The 23,062-nt window shown below is 43.4% G+C and overlaps 1 protein-coding gene across 1 annotated transcript; it reads left to right on the top strand.

The window, feature by feature from the left end:
- The first annotated feature begins 7,869 nt into the window (after positions 1–7,869).
- On the top strand, positions 7,870–22,622 carry LOC115138339 (ADP-dependent glucokinase-like). The gene is made up of 6 exons (XM_029675104.2): positions 7,870–8,253; positions 12,242–12,401; positions 17,981–18,171; positions 18,255–18,351; positions 18,526–18,662; positions 19,090–22,622. The coding sequence occupies exons 1-6, from the start codon at positions 8,061–8,063 to the stop codon at positions 19,794–19,796; spliced, it is 1,485 nt and encodes a 494-aa protein (XP_029530964.2). The 5' UTR covers positions 7,870–8,060; the 3' UTR covers positions 19,797–22,622.
- Positions 22,623–23,062: the final 440 nt, after the last annotated feature.

The raw sequence follows: 23,062 nt of genomic DNA, 5'->3' as shown, positions 1-23,062 counted from the left end.
GGCAGCTAATTTCCTATGTCAACTTTTGGAGGGGGTAAATGCTGACTAGGGAGTAAGGTAGTAACAGATGCGTAGCCTATGATAGACTATGGTTGCAGGACAGTGATGTGCATTAAAAAGGATCAGGGGTGTTCTATGTATAGTTGGATCAAAGAGGTTTAGGCCTAATCAAGAATATCATTCAGAATGATCATCATCATCACCACCACTACCACAGAAACGAGGTATATTTCTAAGCAATAAGGTAGTATTAAATCATTCACTGGAGAGGTTTTACACACTCAACAACTTAACCCCCCCCCCTCAAAAAAAGCTTGAGTTTATTGTCCTATTCATGAATAGTCTCGTTCAATTAATTTGTGTTTCGCATTCTGAGGATAATGCACATAGGGGGTGCTGGTGGTGTCATGTTAATGAAAGCATATTGCTGCTGTGATTTATGGGATTGACACAGCGTGGGGTTTTGATGTTGTTTGTGGATGCACAGCGCCATCTGGTGTCACTGCATGGCCTAGCACAACAGCTGAAGATAAAACAATGTTTTAGGTCACTGCAAATATTTACAATACCTCAATATATTCTGTATCAGATTATGAATCTAGAACAATACAACAATTAGGCAAGATGATGGTTACTTTTGTCATTATTCCCAGAAGGTGTGCGTGCATGCAAGAGTGTGTATGTGTGTTTGTGTGTGCATGTGTGTGTGTCTGGGGTTGTCCAGGGTCATCATGCTAACAAAGTCTTTGTAGACGATGGCGTTCTTAGCAGGTTCCAGAGCAGCTGACAGAATCTCCTCCATCTCCTGCTGGGTGAAGAGCTCTCCTACACAGAGGAATTCAAAGGAACGATAGATCTTTATTCATCCATTATACAGACACAATCACAACTTTCGCTAACACGGTACCAAACACACCATACACGCACACAACCCGCTGGGAGCAGCACGGTGTCCACCACAGAACAGCCAGCCCCTGCAGTTTAAAGTGGGCCTTGCTCAAAGTCACAACGGCAGTAGGTGGCTCCTGAGATAGTGATGGCAGTTGTCTTTATAACTTTCAGGCTACCGCCACCCCTTAGCAGATTTTCTCAATGTGGATTCTGGGGACCCACTATTTGCTGAATGTCACTCCAGCTGAGCATCTGTTAGATACTAATAAGTGCATCTGCTTGGTCAAAGGGAACCAGCAAACTGGACGTGACCTTTTCTTGAAATATGCTAAGAATTAATACTGTAGTCAACCAGAGACTATATTGCTGATCTGGGAGATATCATCATATCATGTTTGTACAGTAGATTGTTATCTGTCAGTAGCTGTCAAAGTCTTTGACCACTGGAGGGCATGAGTACTGTAATATCACCTTGCTGTAATCAAAGAACACATTCATGTTAATACAAAGTGACAAGATGCGACAGATTTGTGATTTCGGGCCAATGATTCTGTGGTTTTCTATGTTGCTTCCACATTACCTGCCTGTGTCAAGTACTTTGTGACTCGTTATCTCCTCCGGTTCCAAATGTCCCTTGTTCAGCTGATCTGATGCAAAGTGAACCCAAGGTATGGTCCTAAACAGTCTATAAAAGAAGGAATCTAACGTAAGAGCCTACAGTTTACATACAGAAACAAAACAGGTGACATACAGAAGCAAAACAGTCTACTTACAGAGCTTAGACAGTCTACAACATATAACCACAAGATAAGAATGTATACAATCTACATTCAGAACCTATACAGTCTGCAATAGAGGGAATTAACATTTACATTTAAGTCAAGATAACCAATACAGTCTACATTCAGAACCTACTTTACAGTCTGCAGGTCTTTTAAGGGGGGGAGGGGGAATTAACCCAATATAATCAATACAGTCTACATTCAGAACCTATACAGTCTGCAATAGAGGGACTTAACCCAAGATAACCAATAGAGTCTACATTCAGAACCTATACAGTCTGCAATAGAGGGAATTAACCCAAGATAACCAATACAGTCTACATTCAGAACCCATACAGTCTGCAATAGAGGGAATTAACCCAATATAATCAATAGAGTCTACATTCAGAACCTATACAGTCTACAACATATAACCACAAGATAAGAATGTATACAATCTACATTCAGAACCTATACAGTCTGCAATAGAGGGAATTAACCCAAGATAACCAATACAGTCTACATTCAGAACCTATACAGTCTGCAATAGAGGGAATTAACCCAAGATAACCAATACAGTCTACATTCAGAACCCATACAGTCTGCAATAGAGGGAATTAACCCAATATAATCAATAGAGTCTACATTCAGAACCTATACAGTCTGCAATAGAGGGAATTAACCCAAGATAACCAATAGAGTCTACATTCAGAACCTATACAGTCTGCAATAGAGGGAATTAACCCAAGATAACCAATACAGTCTACATTCAGAACCCATACAGTCTGCAATAGAGGGAATTAACCCAATATAATCAATAGAGTCTACATTCAGAACCTATACAGTCTGCAATAGAGGGAATTTACCCAAGATAACCAATACAGTCTACATATATATCCTCAAAGGCCTGGAGCAGCAGGTCCTCAGGGATGGGCCAGAACCTGCATACCTGCACACACACACACGCGCATGCACGCACGCACACATATACCGGTGTGCTGGAGTTTCTTTTCCAAACTGCAGCCTATAGTGTAGAATACATCTAGCATGGTTGGTAGTGTTCTGTAGGATGAATACCTTCTTTCAGGAAGCAGCATATGGAAACAGGCTGAGGAGGACTATTACAGTCATATGGTTTCATTTGAACCTCTCAGATGTATTGCATTCCATGACAGTGGTTAGGATGTACACAGGATGCCACAAGCACACAGTCACAACACAATGGACATCCTTTTCAATGCAGTTTTATTCTCCAGATCTGGGTGACTATGTATGGGGCACATGAAACAGAGTGTGATGAGTAAGCCTATCTGAGAGCTGAAGACTTGTGTTAGCTCCCAGAGCCTGTTAGGTGGTGTTGACTGTCAGAGTGGTGAGAGGTGGGCAGGGCGTGTTAGGCTTGAGTTAGTTAGAAGGACACACCCTGTAAACATGACACAACTCAACACAATGTTTACGATCAAACCATTATGAACTCCCCTCTCTCCGTCTCTCTCCCTCTCTCTCTCTCTCTCCCCTTTCTGTTTTTCTCTCAAGCCCCACCCATCTGTTGTCCGCATCTCCCTTCCATCTCAATGACTCCTCTGTGTCCTGTGTCTCAATCTGTTTTTCATTATTGTTTACTTTGGCCCTGCTCTGTTTCTCCTCCCCCTTTCTCTCTCCGTTTTGTCATCCCCCTGTACTTTTTCTTCTCTCTCTGCAGCCTGAGGCTCAGTGGACACAGGAAGTAGTTAAGTGTTGTTGGAGTGTCTCTCAGATAGTCTGTTACTCCTCGGGGGTGCTTATAGAAACAGTCTGGACCACACACGCATACACACACCTTTAACACAATCTCATACAGAACATCCCTGCAAGTAAGTGAAATATATCAATCACATCATGTTTGTATAAGGTGTCACAATGTGCCACGCCAGTGACAGGCAGACAGTTAACAGAAGTGTTATCTAAAACTAAGACCGGGCAGTAAAAGGTGGGAGGGATTATGCCTGTTTCATCAGCGAGCTACAACCTTGTTTCTTATCTTTATAGTGAATCCCACCTCCTTCTGGACACACGTACTCTGTCTATATTTGGAGTAAGACACTGATCTAAGGTCAGTTTTGCTATGTGTAAGAACAGAGGCAGTATTTTTCTCTGCTAATTCAGGAATAATTTATATATTTGTATTTCTTAATTATAAAATTTTTCAGGGGGTGTTTCAGCACCCTCAGCACCCCTACTTCCCGCAGCTATGTGTAAACCTGTTAGTAGGCCTGGCCATATCTGTGACAACTTAGGTCAGGAATAACCAGGGTGAATTTAATGAGAAAAAATCTCTCTGGAATTTATCACTGTAAAATAACCAATTAAGGCCAATGTTGCCACGTAGCCTTCCGTAGCTACACTATATGTCCGGTCCTCTGGCAGTCTCTATGGGGGTGCCACAGGGTTCAATTCTCGGGCCGACTCTTTTCTCTGTATATATCAATGATGTTGCTCTTGCTGCGGGCGATTCCCTGATCCACCTCTACGCAGACGACACCATTCTATATACTTTCGGCCCGTCATTGGACACTGTGCTATCTAACCTCCAAACGAGCTTCAATGCCATACAGCACTCCTTCCGTGGCCTCCAACTGCTCTTAAACGTGAGTAAAACCAAATGCATGCTTTTCAACCGATCGCTGCCTGCACCCGCATGCCCGACTAGCATCACCACCCTGGATGGTTCCGACCTTGAATATGTGGACATCTATAAGTACCTAGGTGTCTGGCTAGACTGCAAACTCTCCTTCCAGACTCACATCAAACATCTCCAATCGAAAATCAAATCAAGAGTCGGCTTTCTATTCCGCAACAAAGCCTCCTTCACTCACGCCGCCAAGCTTACCCTAGTAAAACTGACTATCCTACCGATCCTCGATTTCGGCGATGTCATCTACAAAATGGCTTCCAACACTCTACTCAGCAAACTGGATGCAGTCTATCATAGTGCCATCCGTTTTGTCACCAAAGCACCTTATACCACCCACCACTGCGACTTGTATGCTCTAGTCGGCTGGCCCTCGCTACATATTCGTCGCCAGACCCACTGGCTCCAGGTCATCTACAAGTCCATGCTAGGTAAAGCTCCGCCTTATCTCAGTTCACTGGTCACGATGGCAACACCCATCCGTAGCACACGCTCCAGCAGGTGTATCTCACTGATCATCCCTAAAGCCAACACCTCATTTGGCCGCCTTTCGTTCCAGTACTCTGCTGCCTGTGACTGGAACGAACTGCAAAAATCGCTGAAGTTGGAGACTTTTATCTCCCTCACCAACTTCAAACATCAGCTATCTGAGCAGCTAACCGATCGCTGCAGCTGTACATAGTCTATTGGTAAATAGCCCACCCATTTTCACCTACCTCATTCCCATACTGTTTTTATACTGTTTTTTATTTATTTATTTATTTACTTTTCTGCTCTTTTGCACACCAATATCTCTACCTGTACATGACCATCTGATCATTTATCACCCCAGTGTTAATCTGCAAAATTGTATTATTCGCCTACCCCCTCATGCCTTTTGCACACATTGTATATAGACTGCCCATTTTTTTTTCTACTGTGTTATTGACTTGTTAATTGTTTACTCCATGTGTAACTCTGTGTTGTCTGTTCACACTGCTATGCTTTATCTTGGCCAGGTCGCAGTTGCAAATGAGAACTTGTTCTCAACTAGCCTACCTGGTTAAATAAAGGTGAAATAAATAAAAATAAAATAAAATATATACAAAAGTATGTGGACACCCCTTCAAATGAGTGGATTCGGCTATTTCAGTCACACCCGTTGCTGACAGGTGTATAAAATTGAGCACACAGCCATGCAATCTCCATAGACAAACACTGACAGTATAATGGCCTTACTGAAGAGCTCGCTAGAGCTGCCCCGGTCAACTGTAAGTGCTGTTATTGTGAAGTGGAAACAGAACGGGACCGCCGAGTGTTGAAGCGCGTAAGCATGTAAAAATCATCTGTCCTTGGTTGCAACACTCACTACGAGTTCCAAACTGCCTCTGGAAGCAACGTCAGCACAAGAACTGTTGGCTGGGAGCTGCATAGCGTCAACTGTAAAGTTTGGTGGAGGAGGAATAATGGTCTCAGGCTGTTTTTCATGGTTCTGGCTAGGCCTCTTAGTTCCAGTGAAGGGAAATCTTTTAACGCTACAGCATTAAATGACATTCTTGACAATTCTGTGCTTCCAACTTTGTGGCAACAGTTTAGAGATGGCCCGTTCCTGTTTCAGCATGACAAAGCCCCCCGTGCACAAAGCGAGATCCATACAGAAATGGTTTGTTGAGATCGGTGTGGAAAAACTTGACTGGCCTGCACAGAGCCCTGACCTCAACCCCACCATCGCCTTTGGGATTAATTGGAATGCTGACTGCAAGCCAGGCCTAATCGCCCATAATCAGTGCCTGACCTCACTAATGCTTCCCAGAAGAGTGGAGGCTGTTATGGCAGCAAAGGTGGACCAACTCCATATTAATGCCCATTATTTTGGAATGAGATGTTCTACGAGCAGGTGTCCACATACTTTTGGTCAAGTAGTGTACGTGTATACCAGAGGCGCATCTCTAGCATAAATATTGTTACTGTCAAAATCTGGATAGCTGAAACAGGTGACCCCTTTAAAATGTATGTCAAATTATCTTTAAGGGTTTGTTAGAGCAATATAAGAACTAGCTTTTGATTGGCAGAAGGTTCTTTCATTGGTCCTAATGGGAGGACCCATGGAAATAGAATCTAGTCTATATTATATTTATATGGGAGGACCACTCTAAACTAGTTGATATTATTCCAGAGGTTAGATGCAGTATTTTACAACAAAAGCACCAATTGAAATAGGGAAATAAATAGTCAAATAGAAGACTCTGGCCATGCACACTGCCAGTGAATGTCAGTGTATGTGGTCTGATATCTCATTTATAAAATAAGTATATTTCTATTAATTGCTCTGGCCAAAGACAGACCTTTTGATTGAGTAACACATTGTGAAAAAAATCTTAGCTATATTTTGACAGACTTTGGCCACAGTGACAGATAAAAGCCACTGAATCCACAGCAGTTATGTGAAAAGAGCTATTGAATAAAAGCTGACTGGTGTTTTCGCGTCATTACGGTAGGGCTATATTGCTGCCACTAGGGACTTGTGTAGAAAAGGTGGCGGCTTGGCACAGTGAAAATTCTAGGCGACTGCCATCACCAAATTGCCACTGCAACGCCCTTCTGTACGTAGCCTAATGGTTGTTGGCAGTTTAGCTAGTTAGTGATAGGGAAGGTTACGGTGAGGGCTTGCGGGATGCTGTCACCGACTAAAGAAAATATTGGTCGAGTAGTCTGAGTAGTCTGTTCTTTCGACCAATCGAGTGCTCAAAATGTTTTTTTGTGTGTGTATTTTTCCATATATAGACACACCTCATGTGTTTTAATAAAACCAACTATGTGCATTGAGCTTGTAATGATGCTTTACGCTTTCGGGTTGATGCTTCACGAGGGCGCCAGAGATCAAGATAATCAGAAGGAAAAAAAACTAAACCTGACCCAACTATTCTCCTCCGCTCGTGCCCGAACAGCCGAAAAAGAAACCTTACCTGGGTGCAAAACAAACAAAAACGTCACAAAACGTCGTCATAATATATGCACGAACTCTTCTGAACTGTTTCGGCTGGGAAGCCACTGGAGCAGGGTTATTCAACTCTGCGAGGTGCGGAGGCTGCTGGCTTTCTGTTCTACTTGATAATGAATTGCATTCACCTAGTGTGCCAGGTCTAAATCAGTCCCTGATTAGAGATGACCAATGAAAACAAGCCGAGTTTGAGGGCACTAGAGCATCAGGTCAATATAATGGTCGTCAGTAGTTACCACAGCCAAAAAGTCCTAAATCCGCCTATTTCTTAAATGTTTCTTTAAAATTGGATTTTAAACCCTAATCTTAACAACACTGCTAACCTTAAATTAAGACCAAAAAGCATTTATATTTTTATGGCCAATTTTGCCTTTGGCCCTGATAACTAGTGGAAACCCAGTATAATGTATAATCAGTGGATCGTCACTATCAGGGGTCATTTGGACGTCCATTTAAATAGTTATGGTTAGGGCATAGATAGAACAATGAGAGGTTTAGTTAATCTTTGGTTAGGGTTTAGGGTAGGGCCGTCCCAAGGATCTCAGATTGCACTAACCAAAACGTGGCTTTAGCCAGCTACTTCCGCTTTCTTGTCACTCCCCCTCCGCAGCTTCCTGGGGCTGACCCTGTATTCACGCTTGAAACCAACAACACAAACTGCCTCCCCAGGGACACTTGTTTTGTCAATCCAGTTTGTTTGCTAGACTCGTCGTAGCTGTTGCCTGGAGGACCGCTGGCCAGTCCACAGCCACTGGCCATGGAGCAAGGAAACGGGTTTTCATTCAAGAAGTATGGGACGGTAGCGTCCCTCGCAATGGTTCTGCTGGCGTACTGGTTCCGGTCTCCAGGGGAGTCAGGACTAGATAACAGGCTTGACACGGTGCTGTCCTCCCTACTGCGGGCTGAAAGCAAAGTGGGGATGAACAACGCCAGACCCAGGGTGGCGATAGGTGAGAATCCTATATGACAAGCTAGCCTAGCATCAGTTAGCTAGCTAACCTTAGTCCTTACTTTGATGCGCAGACAGGAGGGTCATCCCTACACACCAGTGCCTTTTGGATAGTATATCTTTGTATTTTTGTTGTTGTATTCTACCAGAGAAAGGACGTTAGACTTTCAGAAAAATATATTAGTCAAACTCGGCCACTTAACATTTGTTGATACATTTTCCAAACGGTTAGGTGCATAATCCTAACAGGGTGGATGGAGGAACCTTACAGGTGTAAATTAGCAATAGCTCTGTGAGTGAGCTGATTGAGTTAGCATAATGGTGAACACTTGAACACTATTTGAACTTCTCTATCAAATATATTTAGACATTTTTGTTAATTTTCTCTAATTTAACCTAACAGGGAGGAAATGTATGAGTGGGAAATACAGACTAACAACGTGAAAAATATACAACTGCGTGTTTTATATTTATTGAACTTTGCACCGTTTTTGCACAAAATAAATGACGACACTGAATGTGGTGTTATTGTAGGAAGGGTTGTTTTCTTAAAGGAGAATTACAACAAACTAACAGGGTGGAAAGTGATATTAGTGACACGCACATCTTAAATAAAATAATAATAAATACAGTAATCATTAAAAAAAGTTATTGATGAGAGACTTGAACTATGGTTATTATATGATGAATTTGAACTATTTTTATGGCTTCTATTTCTGGTGGAAGTTGATGAATGACCCCCAGGGGACATAGCGAAAACGCCAACATCTACTGAAAAAATAGTATTTTTTGCTTTGATGTTTAAACGAGTTTGGGATGGTTAATGTTTAGAAAAAAAAATCCCTAACCGAAAACCTTTTATTTATTTGCCGCGGATATAAAGTGCTCCGCACGTCATGCTCATTAACAGTTGGAAAAAATGGCAGATGGTGAGTTAGGGAAGCGACAGCAGCGAAGTCCTCTATGGCAATGCTTTTGAGAAGTTAAATGAGAAGGTGATTAAATGCAAACATTGCGAGGTGGAATTGTGCTGCAGTACAGGTGCAATGCTCAAAGGGAGACCCAACCCTTTGATGGCACCAGTGCGACAATGATCAAATGATTACAGAAATGATTGCAGTTGATATGCAGTCAATAGTAGAGAATGTCAGCATCAATACCCTAATAGCATATCTAGAACTAGTCTAAAAGATGCTTTGATGAAAAACCGTAAAGGCCCTGATGGAGAAATTGTACAATAATTGCACTGCAAGCACAAAGCGCAAGCTCTCAAAACACCATATGTGGCATTAACAGATTGTTGGACGTCTATGAAACACACAGTCATACCTCACTGTAACGAGCCATCACATTGATGAGAAGTGGGACATGAAGTCCCATATACTGACAACTGAGACCATGGAGGAAAGAGACAACAGAGAACCTAAAATGGCATTAATACCATTGTTGCTGAGTGGGTGGGGACAGCAGTAAGGTAAACGCTGTCTGGTTAGGTTGTCAGGACTGCACCTCCTTAGTGGTCATATGCAGGACCATATCTGAATTGTGAAACACATACTTTTATGATTAAAAAAACAACTTTAAAATTCAAACAAAATGGCAGTTTAAACTTTTAAAATGTATTTAAATTTTTTTTTTTTTTTACATTTGTCACATCCCAATTCAAAATGCATAAAATTCCATTTCAAGATCGATATTTTTGTGTTAAGGTAAAGGACACCTGCCCTTATTGAAAGCCTTTTGGAATCTTACACTAAATAAGTGATATTTCCTGGGGACAGAAAAGGCACTGCATACTAGGAATGACGCAGGGGGTTTTGGATTGCATGAAAACCATCTGGCCAAGCAAGCACCAGCAGCTTTTTATAAAACCATTTAAACAGATTTACAATTGTGGTTGATGTATCTTATTAGCTAGCTAGCTAATGAGCCAATAAATCAATGCAAATTACTTGGTCTGATTATTTAGGCTGTAATACACCCTCAAACTAATGCCAGCAAAATTGTGTACATGTTCCATACAAGCCAGAATGTACCCACAGAAAAGTATTGTTTACCAAACCTTTTAGAGTGTCGTTAGGTACATGGTTCGGTTTGGCACCGAGGTAAAGTGAGTGACTTTGCTGTCATTGTGTGTTGACACATTTCTGAATGGATTTTGCATGCACCTTGATTTATGGTAGCATATTTACGAAGCACAGAGTACTGTAGTACAGTTGAAGTCGGAAGTTTACATACACTTAGATTGGAGTCATTAAAACTAGTTTTTCAACCACTCCACACATTTCTTGTTAACAAACTATAGTTTTGGATAGTCAGTTAGGACATCTACTTTGTGCATGACACAAGTCATTTTTCCAACAATTGTTTACAGACCAGATTATTTCACTTATAATTCACTGTATCACAACTCCAGTCGGTCAGAAGTTTACATGCACTAAGTTGACTGTGCCTTTTAAACAGCTTGGAAAATTCCAGAAATTGTCATGGCTTCAAAAGCTTCTGATAGGCACATTGACATCATTTGAGTCAATTGGCGGTGTTTCTGTGGATGTATTTCAAGGCTTATCTTCAAACTCAGTGCCTCTTTGCTTGACATCATGGGACAATCAAAATAAATCAGCCAAGACCTCAATTTTTTTTTGTAGACCTCCACAAGTCTGGTTCATCCTTGGGAGCAATTTCCAAACGCCTGAAGGTACAACGTTCATCTGTACAAACAATAGTACACAAGTATAAACACCATGGGACCACGCAGCCATCATACCGCTCAGTAAGGTGACTCGTTCTGTCTCCTTGAGATTAACATACTTGAGGTGCAAAAAATGCAAATCAATCCCAGAAAAACAGCAAAGGACCTTGTGAAGATGCTGGAGGAAACAGGTGCAAAAGTATCTATATCCACAGTAAAACGAGTTCTATATCGACATAACCTGAAAGGCCGCTCAGCAAGGAAGAAGCCACTGCTTCAAAACCGCCATAAAAAATACAGACTATGGTTTGCATTTGCGCATGGAGACAAAGATTGTACTTTTTGGAGAAATGTCCTCCGGTCTGATGATATAAAAATATAACTGTTTGGCCATAATGACCATCGTTATGTTTGCAGGAAAAACGGGGAGGCTTGCAAGCCGAAGAACACCATCCCAACCGTGAAGCACGGGGGTGGCAGCATCATGTTGTGGGGGTGCTTTGCTGCAGGAAGGACAGGTGCACTTAATAGATGGTATCATGAGGAGGAAAATGATGTGGCTATATTGAAGCAACAATTGTGGCAAAATGGCTTAAGGACAACAAAGTCGAGGTACTGGAGTGGCCATCACAAAACCTTGACCTCAATCCTATAGAAAGTTGTGGGCAGAACTGAAAAGTGTGTGCGAGCAAGGAGGCCTACAAACCTGACTCAGTTACACCAGCACTGTCAGGAGGAATGGGCCAAAATTCACCCAACTTATCTTGGGCAGTTTGTGGAAGGCTACCCAAAATGTTTGACCCAAGTTAAACCATTTAAAGGCAATGCTACCAAATACTAATTGAGTATTCCCACTGGGAATGTGATGAAAGAAATAAAAGCTGAAGTAAATCATTCTCTCTACTATTATTCTGATATTTCACATTCTTAAAATAAATTGGTGATCCTAACTGACCTAAAACAGGCAATTTTAATCTGATTAAATGTCAAGAATTGTGAAAAACTGAGTTGAAATGTATTTGGCTAAGGTGTATGTACACTTCCAACTTCAACTGTATCTCACTCCCCTCTGCCACTTAGTACATCTGTCAGAGTACTGGGAGTGTTACCTCTTACTCTGTATGAATGTTGGGGCAGGCAGGCGGGGCAGTGGAAGTAATTGGGGAGGGGATTGGTGGCTGTGCTGGGGGCATCAAATTATGTTCTCTCTCTGTGTCTCTGTCTCTGAGATTCGGGGGTTGCTTTGTGATTGTGTAGAGTTAAATACTGTTCTCACCGTTTCTCTCTCTTCCTCCAGGTTTAGGGGGTTGTGTTGACGTCATCGTGGATGGGGTGACATTGCTGAATAAGATCGGCCTGCCGCCCACAGGCCAGCCTCTCCACCATAACTACATAGAGAACGCTGATCAGCTGGCACAGAGCTTCGCTTACTTCTTTGCCCCGGGAGCCGCCTCAGAGTAAGTGGCCAAGTCCCCGTGTGTGTGTGTGTCTTGTGACATTTCTAGTGCACAGTGGTAATGAACAACTAAAGGACAAAGTCTGCGATCCTTTACAAAGGCATTCGGTTACACACACACACACACAGATATGCGTTCCTTACAGACCAGATCAATATACACAAATAAATATTTTAGTAAATAAAGTGATAAGCACACAATAATTAGTCTCTACCATCATGTGTGCTCTTATTGATGGTTTTATGGTGTTGGAGACAATTGCATGTTCTCAGTATTTGGCTTTGGAATTTCAATTAAAAAGTTATAAAATAATTAAGGTCATATTTCATAATGCATTTTATTAAAACATTTTTTTATTTGAAACTGAACTCAAACTGTGATACATTTTGTTAGATCTTCCTTCGTAAATCTGATACCCCAATTAAACAATAACGGGCATGGTTGACGCCCCCCCCCACCTTTCTCCCGGCACTTACCATTCTAGCGTGTCTTCTTCAGATGGCGTTACAGTTCATCTTCCCAACAGCACATGTAACTCTTGCCTGTCACATTTGATGGCCCTTGGTAATGTCCCGATTTTTCAATATCCAAATAAGTACACACGTCTCTCACCTGAGCTACCACCATTCTCTCGTCCATTTCTCCCACCAGTACACCAAGAGCATGAAAGAAGTTTGAATGGGATCTCTCTCCATGCTCACTCCACATGCGCGGTCTCAGGACTCATGGCGCACTCCTGCCGCCCGTACCCAGATTAATGGCTCGGACTCTGATTGGAGTGTTAAGTCACTGTTGCATTGAGCACCTTTGTTGCTCTGTCCAGACGGTTAAGGAGGGTTTTGAGGTTCACACAGGGTTTGTGTGAATTTCAAAACCTACCATGCATTAAGTGATACCTCACTCCTACCATGCATTAAGACACGATCTGACGTCACCTTCCATGATAACCTAAAGAGAGATCAGATCAGAACAACAGTTTAGTTCAAGTAATTCTGATTCAGGAAATCCAGAAAAGCATTGACTATGACAAATTGTTACATTCCACATTTTCTTAACATTATCTCTATGGCAAATATCAAAGCATAACAACATACTGTTACTGTTGAAACCATTTTCAAAATTAGTTCATACTCCCTTATTTTTCTGGCGACCTCTCGGAAGAGTTACCAGATCAGGGAGTTAGCACCCTAGCCCATGGGGAATCCCAACAATCCAGCAGACCCAATCTGGTGAAATTTGTATCAAAACAAAGACATCACAATCCATTTGGAGTAACTGTCAACATTTTTCCTTCTCTATGCAGACTGAACAAAATACATTTGTGTATTTACCCAAAGACCAGGGTCCCAGGGAACTGGTAGTTTCCCCCTTTGAACACATGATTCACATTGCTAAATCAAAAATAAACTAACTTGAATAACCAATCAACTTAGAATTACAACTCTTAAACTCCATAAGGAAATAATGATATCCCATAAAGTAATGGTAAAATAGAAGTCTGGTGTTTCTCATTCATTTTTATAATTAAATCCCACCCGTTTCGATCATTTCTAGTGAGATTGATCTGGCCTCACCAGAAAGTCAGGTGACTTTCAAATATTTCATCTCCCTTTTCTTTCCCTGTCCTTCCAAACCCCTTTTAAAAACATTTCTAACATTTCCATAATTCTGCATACCAAATTGAAAAGACCCCACAAAATAAATCTCCCAGTATCAACACCACTAATGCATATTCATAACTGGTAAGTTGTGTGAGCGTGCTGGGGTGTGTGGTAAACCGTAGGTCATAAACAGGCGCTATCTGGGAACCACTGTCCTTACGCCAATCATTAAATGTTTGTTTTAATACACCCCATCGTTTATTTAGCACGTACTAGACATGGTGACATTCTCGCCCCCGAGTCTTAACGAGTCACAGGTCTCTCTTCCCCATGATTCTACATAACCACTGCACCACCATGTTCATGAAAAAAAAAAAAAGTCAAGTTAATTTTAGGTTTGGTAAACCCCTGTGCTAATTCCTCGTGTCCCCTCCTCGTCCATTCTAGAAATCTATTTCAGAATAAAATTACATAATGTCTCATGAGATTAAAAACCTCCCAAGGTTTTCTGAGTTTGCGAGGAGTGTTTGGCCAGATAATTATAATTTGTTACGTCTTTAGAATCCATCCCCCTGGCATTTCGCCTAAGATTCTTCAACCCAAAATACTTTTCCCTGTGGCAAATTTAGCCAATTTCTCATCACAAGGAATCCGCGATATTTAATCCCTGCCATCTATTAAAAAGTTATCTTTGAACCACTGTTGATCGAACGGAGGCTATGTAAAATTTTCCTGTCTCGCTGCTCTCGAGGATTTGTTGCAAACACTTGTATAGCAGCATTTCCTCCGACTGCAGCAGGTTCCAGGACCACCTTACACTCTTTCTTCCAATGCCCGATAGCTCCCTGTTTTAGTCCCACATCGATCACCCTACGCTTTTTTTTTTTTTTTCCACTTTTCTTTGTCGTACCTTGGCCATTGAAACCACTGTTAGTGACTTTCACTGTGGCCGTATTAACCCCTCGCACGTCTGCAAAGTGAGCGGAGTTATATTCCACTCATATATATTCCACTCTGCTCTATTTCATCCACTACCCCCGCAATTGCCGTTTTGATCACAGGTTTCAAACCTGCCATCAAAGCAAATTCTATCAATGCACTCCCGTACCGTCTTTTTGCAGCTGAGGAATCTACTCATTTCATTTCTATAATTTCTATACTCTTCTATTGATAAAACGGCAACGTTAAAACTTGGATATTGAGCTTGCGATTTCTCAATGATGTCATTGTGAGTTCTTTATTTGATTAGAATTTTCCCGTCAGTAGGGAAATGTTGCCCAATTTTATCCAGTTTGCAAAATGTTTCCCATATTTGAGCCGAATTGGTAGAATGCTTGTGCGCTTCTTTCAGTGCCTCCATGGCTTTATTAAAATCCTCTAGCTCCGCTTTACAGGGTGAATCGGGGGCAGTCTGTCGCCATTTCAATAATTATTCTTCCGAAACCTCTCCCGACGGTGTCCAGGGTGTTAATATTTCTTCACTCCCATCTCTAATATACACTTTCTATTAACTATTTTCCAAGGTAGCGCTACCCACTCCCCCGGGGAATGGTAATGGTATTTGTGCCTATTAATTGGTCACGGCACTTAATACCTTGAATTAGAACCAATGCTGTAGTGTCTGCAAATGTATTACTGGAGAATACGGATGATCTAATGTCTTATTCCAGTGTTACGCCTCAAATATCACTGTTGTTGATAACACACATTACCAACATTATTCACACGTGTCTTCCTATTTCCACATAATGTTATGGTTCCCTCTTCCCATAGGGCATAAACCAACCTTTCTCCTTGGTGCTACTGCTGAGCAACGTAACGCAAACAGTGTTCGAATATCTTATTGCTTTTCTTTTAACCATGCATGTGGCTTTACTTCAGAATTTATAGGCAACCTTATCATAATCCACATACACTCTACTGCCTCACAGCTGGGACTCATCCATTTTACAGATCTCACAGGGGAATACCTCTACTGGGGACCTATCCTATGCAGAACCTACCCTACACTGTAATGTCACTCATGGATCTCGCAGAGGAACCTCCACTCGGGACCTATGCTTATGGAGCCTACTAGAGGGTCGACCGATTTAACCGGAATGGCCGATTTAATTAGGGCCGATTTCAAGTTTTCATAACAATCGGTAATCAGCATTTTTGGACACATTCATGGCCGAATACATTGCACTCCACGAGGAGACTGCGTGGCAGGCTGACTACCTGTTATGCGAGTGCAGCAATGAGCCAAGGCAAGGTGCTAGCTAGCATTAAACGTATCTTATAAACAACAATCAATCTTAACATAATCACTAGTTAACTACACATGGTTGATGATATTACTAGTTTATCTAGTTTGTTCTGCGTTGCATATAATCGATGCGGTGCCTGTTAATTTATCATTGAATCATAGCCTACTTCGCCAAACGGGTGATTTAACAAGCGCATTCGTGAAAAAAGCACTGTCGTTGCACCAATGTGTACCTGACCATAAACATCAATGCTTTTCTTAAAATCGATACACAAGTATGTTTTTTAATCCAGGCTCACAAACAATATTAAACTAGGAAAATTGTCACTTCTCTTGCGTTCCGTGCACGCAGAGTCAGGGTATATGCAACAGTTTGGGCCGCCTGGCTCATTGCGAACTAATTTGCCAGAATTTTACGTAATTATGACATAACATTGAAGGTTGTGCAATGTAACGGGAATATTTAGACTTATGGATGCCACCCATTAGATAAAATACGGAATGGTTCCGTATTTCACTGAAAGAATAAACATTTTGTTTTCTAAATGAGTTTCCTGATTTGACCATATTAATGATATAAGGCTCGTATTTCTGTGTGTTGTTATGTTATAATTAAGTCTATGATTTGATAGAGCAGTCTGACTGAGCGGTGGTAGGCAGCAGCATGCTCGTAAGCATTCATTCAAACAGCACTTTTGTGCGTTTGCCAGCAGCTCTTTGCTGTGTTTCAAGCATTGAGCTGTTTGACTTCAAGCCTATCAACTCCCGAGATTAGGCTGGTGTAACCGATGTGAAATGGCTAGCTAGTTAGTGGAGTGTGCGCTAATAGCGTTTCAATCGGTGACGATCTGAGACCTTGAAGTAGTTGTTCCCCTTGCTCTGCAAGGGCTGAGGCTTTTGTGGAGCGATGGGTAACGATGCTTCGAGGGTGGCTGTTGTCGATGTGTTCCTGGTTTGAGCCCAGGTAGGGGCGAGGAGAAGGACGGAAGCTATACTGTTACACTGGTAATACTAAAGTGCCTATAAGAACATCCAATAGTCGAAGGTTAATGAAATACAAATGGTATAGAGAGAAATAGTCCTATAATAACTACAACCTAAACCTTCTTACCTGAGAATATTGAAGACTCATGTTAAAAGGAACCACCAGCTTTCATATGTTCTCATGTTCTGGAAGGAACTTAAACATTAGCTTTTTTACATGGCACATATTGCACTTTTACTTTCTTCTCCAACTCTTTGTTTTTGCATTATTTAAACCAAATTGAACATGGTTCATTATTTATTTGAGGCTAAATTGATTTGATTGATGTATTATATTAAGTTAAAATAAGTGTTCATTCAGTAAAGTTCATGTTGTAATTGTCATTATTACAAATAAATGAATTTTAAAAAATCTCCCGATTTAATCGGTACCAGCCTTTTTTTTGGTCCTCCAATAATCGGTATCGAAAAATCATAATCGGTCGACCTCTAGAACCTACCCTACACCATATTTACCTGGTTCTCGCAGAGGAAAACCTCCACTCAGGACCAATCCTTATGGAACCTACCCTACACCACATATTTATGACCTTAAAAAGCACTAATCTCTCAGCAATAACACACACACTTCTAAAACGTTTTCCTGGGCTTGGTTGTGTAGCTCTTTAAAAGCTGTGGAGTTTCTACATTCTAACCCTCCCTCCTTTTTCTGGAACCCCTTCAACCCCCCCCCCCTCTCCTCTCAGGCGGTTTGTGATCAATGACACCTTGTTCAGTCAGCTGGTCGAGGCATCCCGTGAGTTGCCTGACAACCGCTGGGCCATAGGTGGCAACGCCCCGGTGATGGCTGGTCGCATGGCAACCGAGGGCTGCGACGTGTTGCTAGGGGGGAGCTTCAGCCCCGACTTCGCTGACATACTGTCCAAGCACATCACAGGTACACACACACACAGTACATGCGTAACACCTCCCTCCTTGATGCCATCCCCCACCCACCTCCCTCCCCCTCTGTCTCTCCAGTTGCAGGTAATGTGGTGGAGGAGCCTGATATCCATCTGATCCTGGAGTACCCATCAGGAGCCACGTGGGGCCAGTACACCGCCCACAGAGCCAACAGGTGTGTGTTAATACTAGAGGGTGTGAGATGAACAGAGTTAGATTATTCATGGTGTGATTGCATATCAGGACCGTCACTTTGTGTGTATGTGTGTGTGTGCGCGCGTGTACCTGTGAACCTATGATGTAGTCCATTATAACCCTTGCCCTGTGTCACTAACCTGTGTGTGTCCAGGTACATAGTCCACAGTGATGACCATAACCCGTACCTGGCGTCGCTTCAGGACTTTGAGGTGAAGCTACAGGACTTCCACCCTGACCTGCTGGTGGTGGGCGGGCTCCAGATGATGGACAGCTTCCCCTTCCAACGGGGTGAGAGGATACTCTGCCACCTTGTTCGCCAGCTTGTTCCCCAATTGGGAGGTGTTTTCAGAGCAGAGCTGGTTCCCATTGAGTGACAGACTGTTGGTATTATAGTGGTCTGTGTTGCTGTGAGGGAGTAGCGGAGGGAAGGATAAGAGAGCGGAGGGGAAGGCAGGGTTGGTTCCCATTGAAGTGCAGACTGTTGGTATTCAAGTGGATTAACCCTGCCTGCCTCTATTCAATAGCTCTGCTGCCTCAGTCACACAGGCCTCTAGAACTCATCCGGCATAGGAAGCACATGTGTGTGTAGGGAGGGTGTGGGGATGTATCCAATGCTGTGTTTTCTTTGGCCAGGAACATGCCTTTGTGCTGTCAGACTGGTTTGACTACTTTGGACAAGTTCTCTCCCCCTCTAACAACATCTCTCTCTCTCCAGGTGAGCGGGAAGCACTGCTCTCTCGGCTGGGCGATCTCCTCTCCTCCTCCTCCCCTCGTACGGGCGTCCATTTTGAGATGGCCAGCTTCGTGGATGAGGGTCTAATGGGGGACCTGCTGCGTCTGGTCCTGCCCCACGCCGACTCTCTGGGGATGAACGAGCAGGAGCTGCCCAACTTGCTCAGCCTTCTGAGGGGCTCCAACATCACCGTGCTCTCTGACCCTAACCCTCGCGTTGCTACCGTCCTCGACCAGATGAGAGCGCTCTACCGCCTGGTCAACCAGCGCTACCGCGACGCTAATGAGGATAGCGACATGGGCGCTTACGCCACTAGTGCCAAAGGCCGGCCGCTGACCCGGCTCCACGTACACACCCTGGCGTTCCAGGCCGTGATCGTGACGCGCGGCTCCCAGTGGAAGAACACCATGTCTGCTGTGGCCAAGGCCTCGCTCACCGCCAACCGCCACGTGTGTGGCTCGCCGGACATCGACCCCAGCAAGGCGCGCCTCATCATGGACGAGTCGTTCTCGGTGAGTAGTAAGGAGGGCAGCCAGCGGATCCCTCTAGAGGAGACCAGGCCCGTCAGCTGCTGGGACGAGGAGGACTACGAGATCTGTGTGGCGCCTGTCCTGGTGTGCACCGAGGTTTACCAGACGGCCGGGGGAGGGGACAACATCTCTGCCGCAGGACTGGTGCTGCAGATCTGAGCCATTGATAGCGACGGACGGCTAACTCTGACGAAGCGTTAGCTTAACAGGGGCGGCCAATTCTGCTCCGGGGGGGGGGGGGGGGTGCACTCTTTTGCTCCAGCCCTATTCTAACACACTGAATTCAACTATACAAGATCCTCATGAGTATCTGATAGGTAGGTCCAGAGCAAAAGCCAGCACACCTCGTAGCTCTCCACTAGGATTGGCCCCCTAGGATTCACCGCTGGGCTAACGCGCCAAAGGGTAACACAGAGAGCTATGATAGCTGGCTAGCTCTCTGGAGCTCCACAGACTCCTTGAATAAATTCCACGTGTGTTTTAAGTCAGTGAACCAAACGGACAGAAAGACAGACAACCCTTCCCATAACATGTGAAGACTTTAGGCATTCTGTTTTTAGGTGTGTTGATTTTTGGTTTTGATTGTTTCATGTTTGTGTTGCCGGTGCAATGCTAACACAGGGTCCAGTGTGTCTGGCAGGGCCGAGCCTGCTCCCCTTCTCTCTCTCTCTCCTTTTATCTCCTCTCCCCGCTCTCCTCCTGAGCTCATTTCTCTCCTGTCCTCTCTGAGCAGTATGACCCGGGTGAGACTCACACACTCCAGACTTCTATACTTCCTGTCAGACAGACCGTGTCAAGACAGGCAGCTCGTTCTCTCATTCCGTCAGAAGATTGAACACATCTAATAATACTACCCATAAACCCCCCTGGGATATATAGTATTTCCTCAACCAGAAACAAAAAGTTTATTGGACACATTCAAATAGGTTCTGTTTAGTTCCTCGTTAATACACCCCTGCTGTGGGGTTTTCCTCAACCATGTGTGTGTCGGTCGGTCGTGCAACGGTCCAGACACGCATCACATATCCACTATTTTCCCTGTAGTCTCTTACATAGATCCGCATCTGCCTTGGAGCTGTTATCATAGTTATTCATCCCATTCTCTCCCAGGATATCAACACAAAAACCCAACATTCCATCAGTCCCACTATTTCAGATGTTCTGTCCCTGTGTCCTAATGTTTTGATTATTTTTTTCCACAAGGGAAAGCTTTAGTTTGATATCTGTGACGTTATTTTGGGGGGGTTTCATGTAAACCAGATTTAATGCTGGAGGCATATGAGACTAAACTCGTATGTCTAGGTCTGCCTTCATACAGGCAGCCCAATTTGTATATTTGTTCACTAATTGATCTTTTGACCAATTCGATCAGCTCATTGGGCAAAATATCAGAATTGGGCTTCCTGTGTAAACACAGTCTATAATTAGTTTAAAAAAATGTTTTTTTAATGTATATACATATTGTTGCTTGATGCTAAACTCAATCTGGCCTGTACATACAATCCGCTGCAATGTTGTCTTCGCGCTGATTTAATGATTGACAACAGGGAGTGCTTCTCTTATGTCTGTAATGTGAAACTATTTGACCCTTTACATGAGCATGTATTCTCCCCATGACCTCCTCACTCTGTATCCTATCATTGCGTCACACACAGAAACACATTAGGCCCTCCGGTTGTTTGAATGACTCCTGCACGGGCCACGCACACTGAATGTGTTTAACTGTAAGGCGCTTTGGCTAAAAGTGACTGCGAAATAATATCAGACACACGTTTGTCATTTTAAATGTACTTTTCTATGGAGAACGGCCCGTGATCTCATCTGCTGTGAAGGGAGACTGGGTGCATCCCAACAGTCTGTGGCTTTCTCTCCCTGTTTCCTGTATTTAATTAGCATCGACCTGCACATATCTCAAATCTTCATATGAGCTCAGATGAGAGGAAGCCACTGTACTAATGAGATGTAGATGACGCCTGTATTGCTTGACAGGGTTTCTCTGCTGCCCTCTAAAGGGACCTAACACCATGCCACTTCAAGTGTCCACCCCTCTGAGTGGCTGATCTGCAAGCTTGTGTGTGTGCGTTCCTGCCTGTCTGCGCCTGCTTGTCCCAGACACGCATGTTATCAGTGAGTGTGCATGCTTGCGGAACATACTTGTGTGTGCGTTGCTCTGGCCATCTGACATTGTTGTCTCAGGAACTAGCTGGGCTGTTCAGGGAGACCTTAAACTATATGTATGTGGACACCCCTTCAAATTAGTGGATTTGGCCATTTCAGCCACATCCGGTGCTGACAGGTGTATAAAATCTAGCACGCAGCCAAGCAATCTCCATAGACAAACATTGGCCTTGAAGATCTGTGACTTTCAACGTGGCACCGTCATAGGTTGCCATCTGTCTAACAAGTCAGTTTGTCAACTTCTGCCCTGCAAGAGCTGCTCCAGTCAACTGTTAAGGGCTGTTATTGTGAAGTGGAAATGTCTTGGAGCAACAACGGCTCAGCCGCAAAGTGGTAGGCCACAAAAGCTCATAGAACGGGACCGCCTAGTGCTGAAGCGCGTAAAAAATTGTCTGTCCTTTGTTCCAAACTGCCTTTGGAAGCAACGTCAGCATAATAACTGTTCATGAGCTTCATGAAATGGGTTTGGAATAATGTAAAGCTTGCATCCATTGGACTCTGGTGCAGTGGAAAACATGTTCTCTGGCGCAATGTTTCAACATCTGGTAGAAAGCCTTCCCAGAAGAGTGGAGGCTGTTATAGCGGCAAAGGCGGGACCAACTCCATATTAATGCCCATGATTTTGGAATGAGATGTTGGACGAGCAGGTGTCCATATACTTTTGGCCATGTAGTGTACTTCCAGATGGATTGGAGGACTTGGATTGGAGATTGGGTTTATCACAGTACATGGAGGAAGGCTGGCTCATAGCCACGTGGGTTGGTTTATTCTGATTGACTTGGGAGAAATAAAGAAACACACATTCCATCTTCTGGTGTCTCCTGTCTCTTATTTACAGAAAGTCATTTCTCATTCAAGCCATGTCTGAATCTGGGACATAGTCTGGGCCATCAAAGTGTAGACCCCTCAAACTCCACTCTGGACCTCGCAGCCAGCTCCACTTTTTCATTGTTGCCCTCTAATCAGGGACTGATTTAGACCTGGGACACCAGGTATGTGCAATTAATTATCGGCTATAACAGAACACCAGCAGGCTCCGGACCTCGTAGGGTAAGAGCTGAATATCCCTAGTGCAGACCCTTTTAATTAGTGTGCTCATCAAAGATACTGGGACATTATTGAATGGTATTTTATAGATTCACAACGCATCACTGAGAGTAAAAAAATAAAAAATAAATGACTCCCTTCCTACCTGGAGGGGAGCCCTCCTCTCATTGGTCGCCACACACCTCCATTTTTATTTTTAT

Source organism: Oncorhynchus nerka, linkage group LG12 (genome assembly GCF_034236695.1).
Source record: "Oncorhynchus nerka isolate Pitt River linkage group LG12, Oner_Uvic_2.0, whole genome shotgun sequence".
NCBI classification, from domain to species: Eukaryota; Metazoa; Chordata; class Actinopteri; order Salmoniformes; family Salmonidae; genus Oncorhynchus; species Oncorhynchus nerka.
Note: the sequence above shows the minus strand (reverse complement) of the source record. Positions and strands in the feature narration are given on the sequence as shown.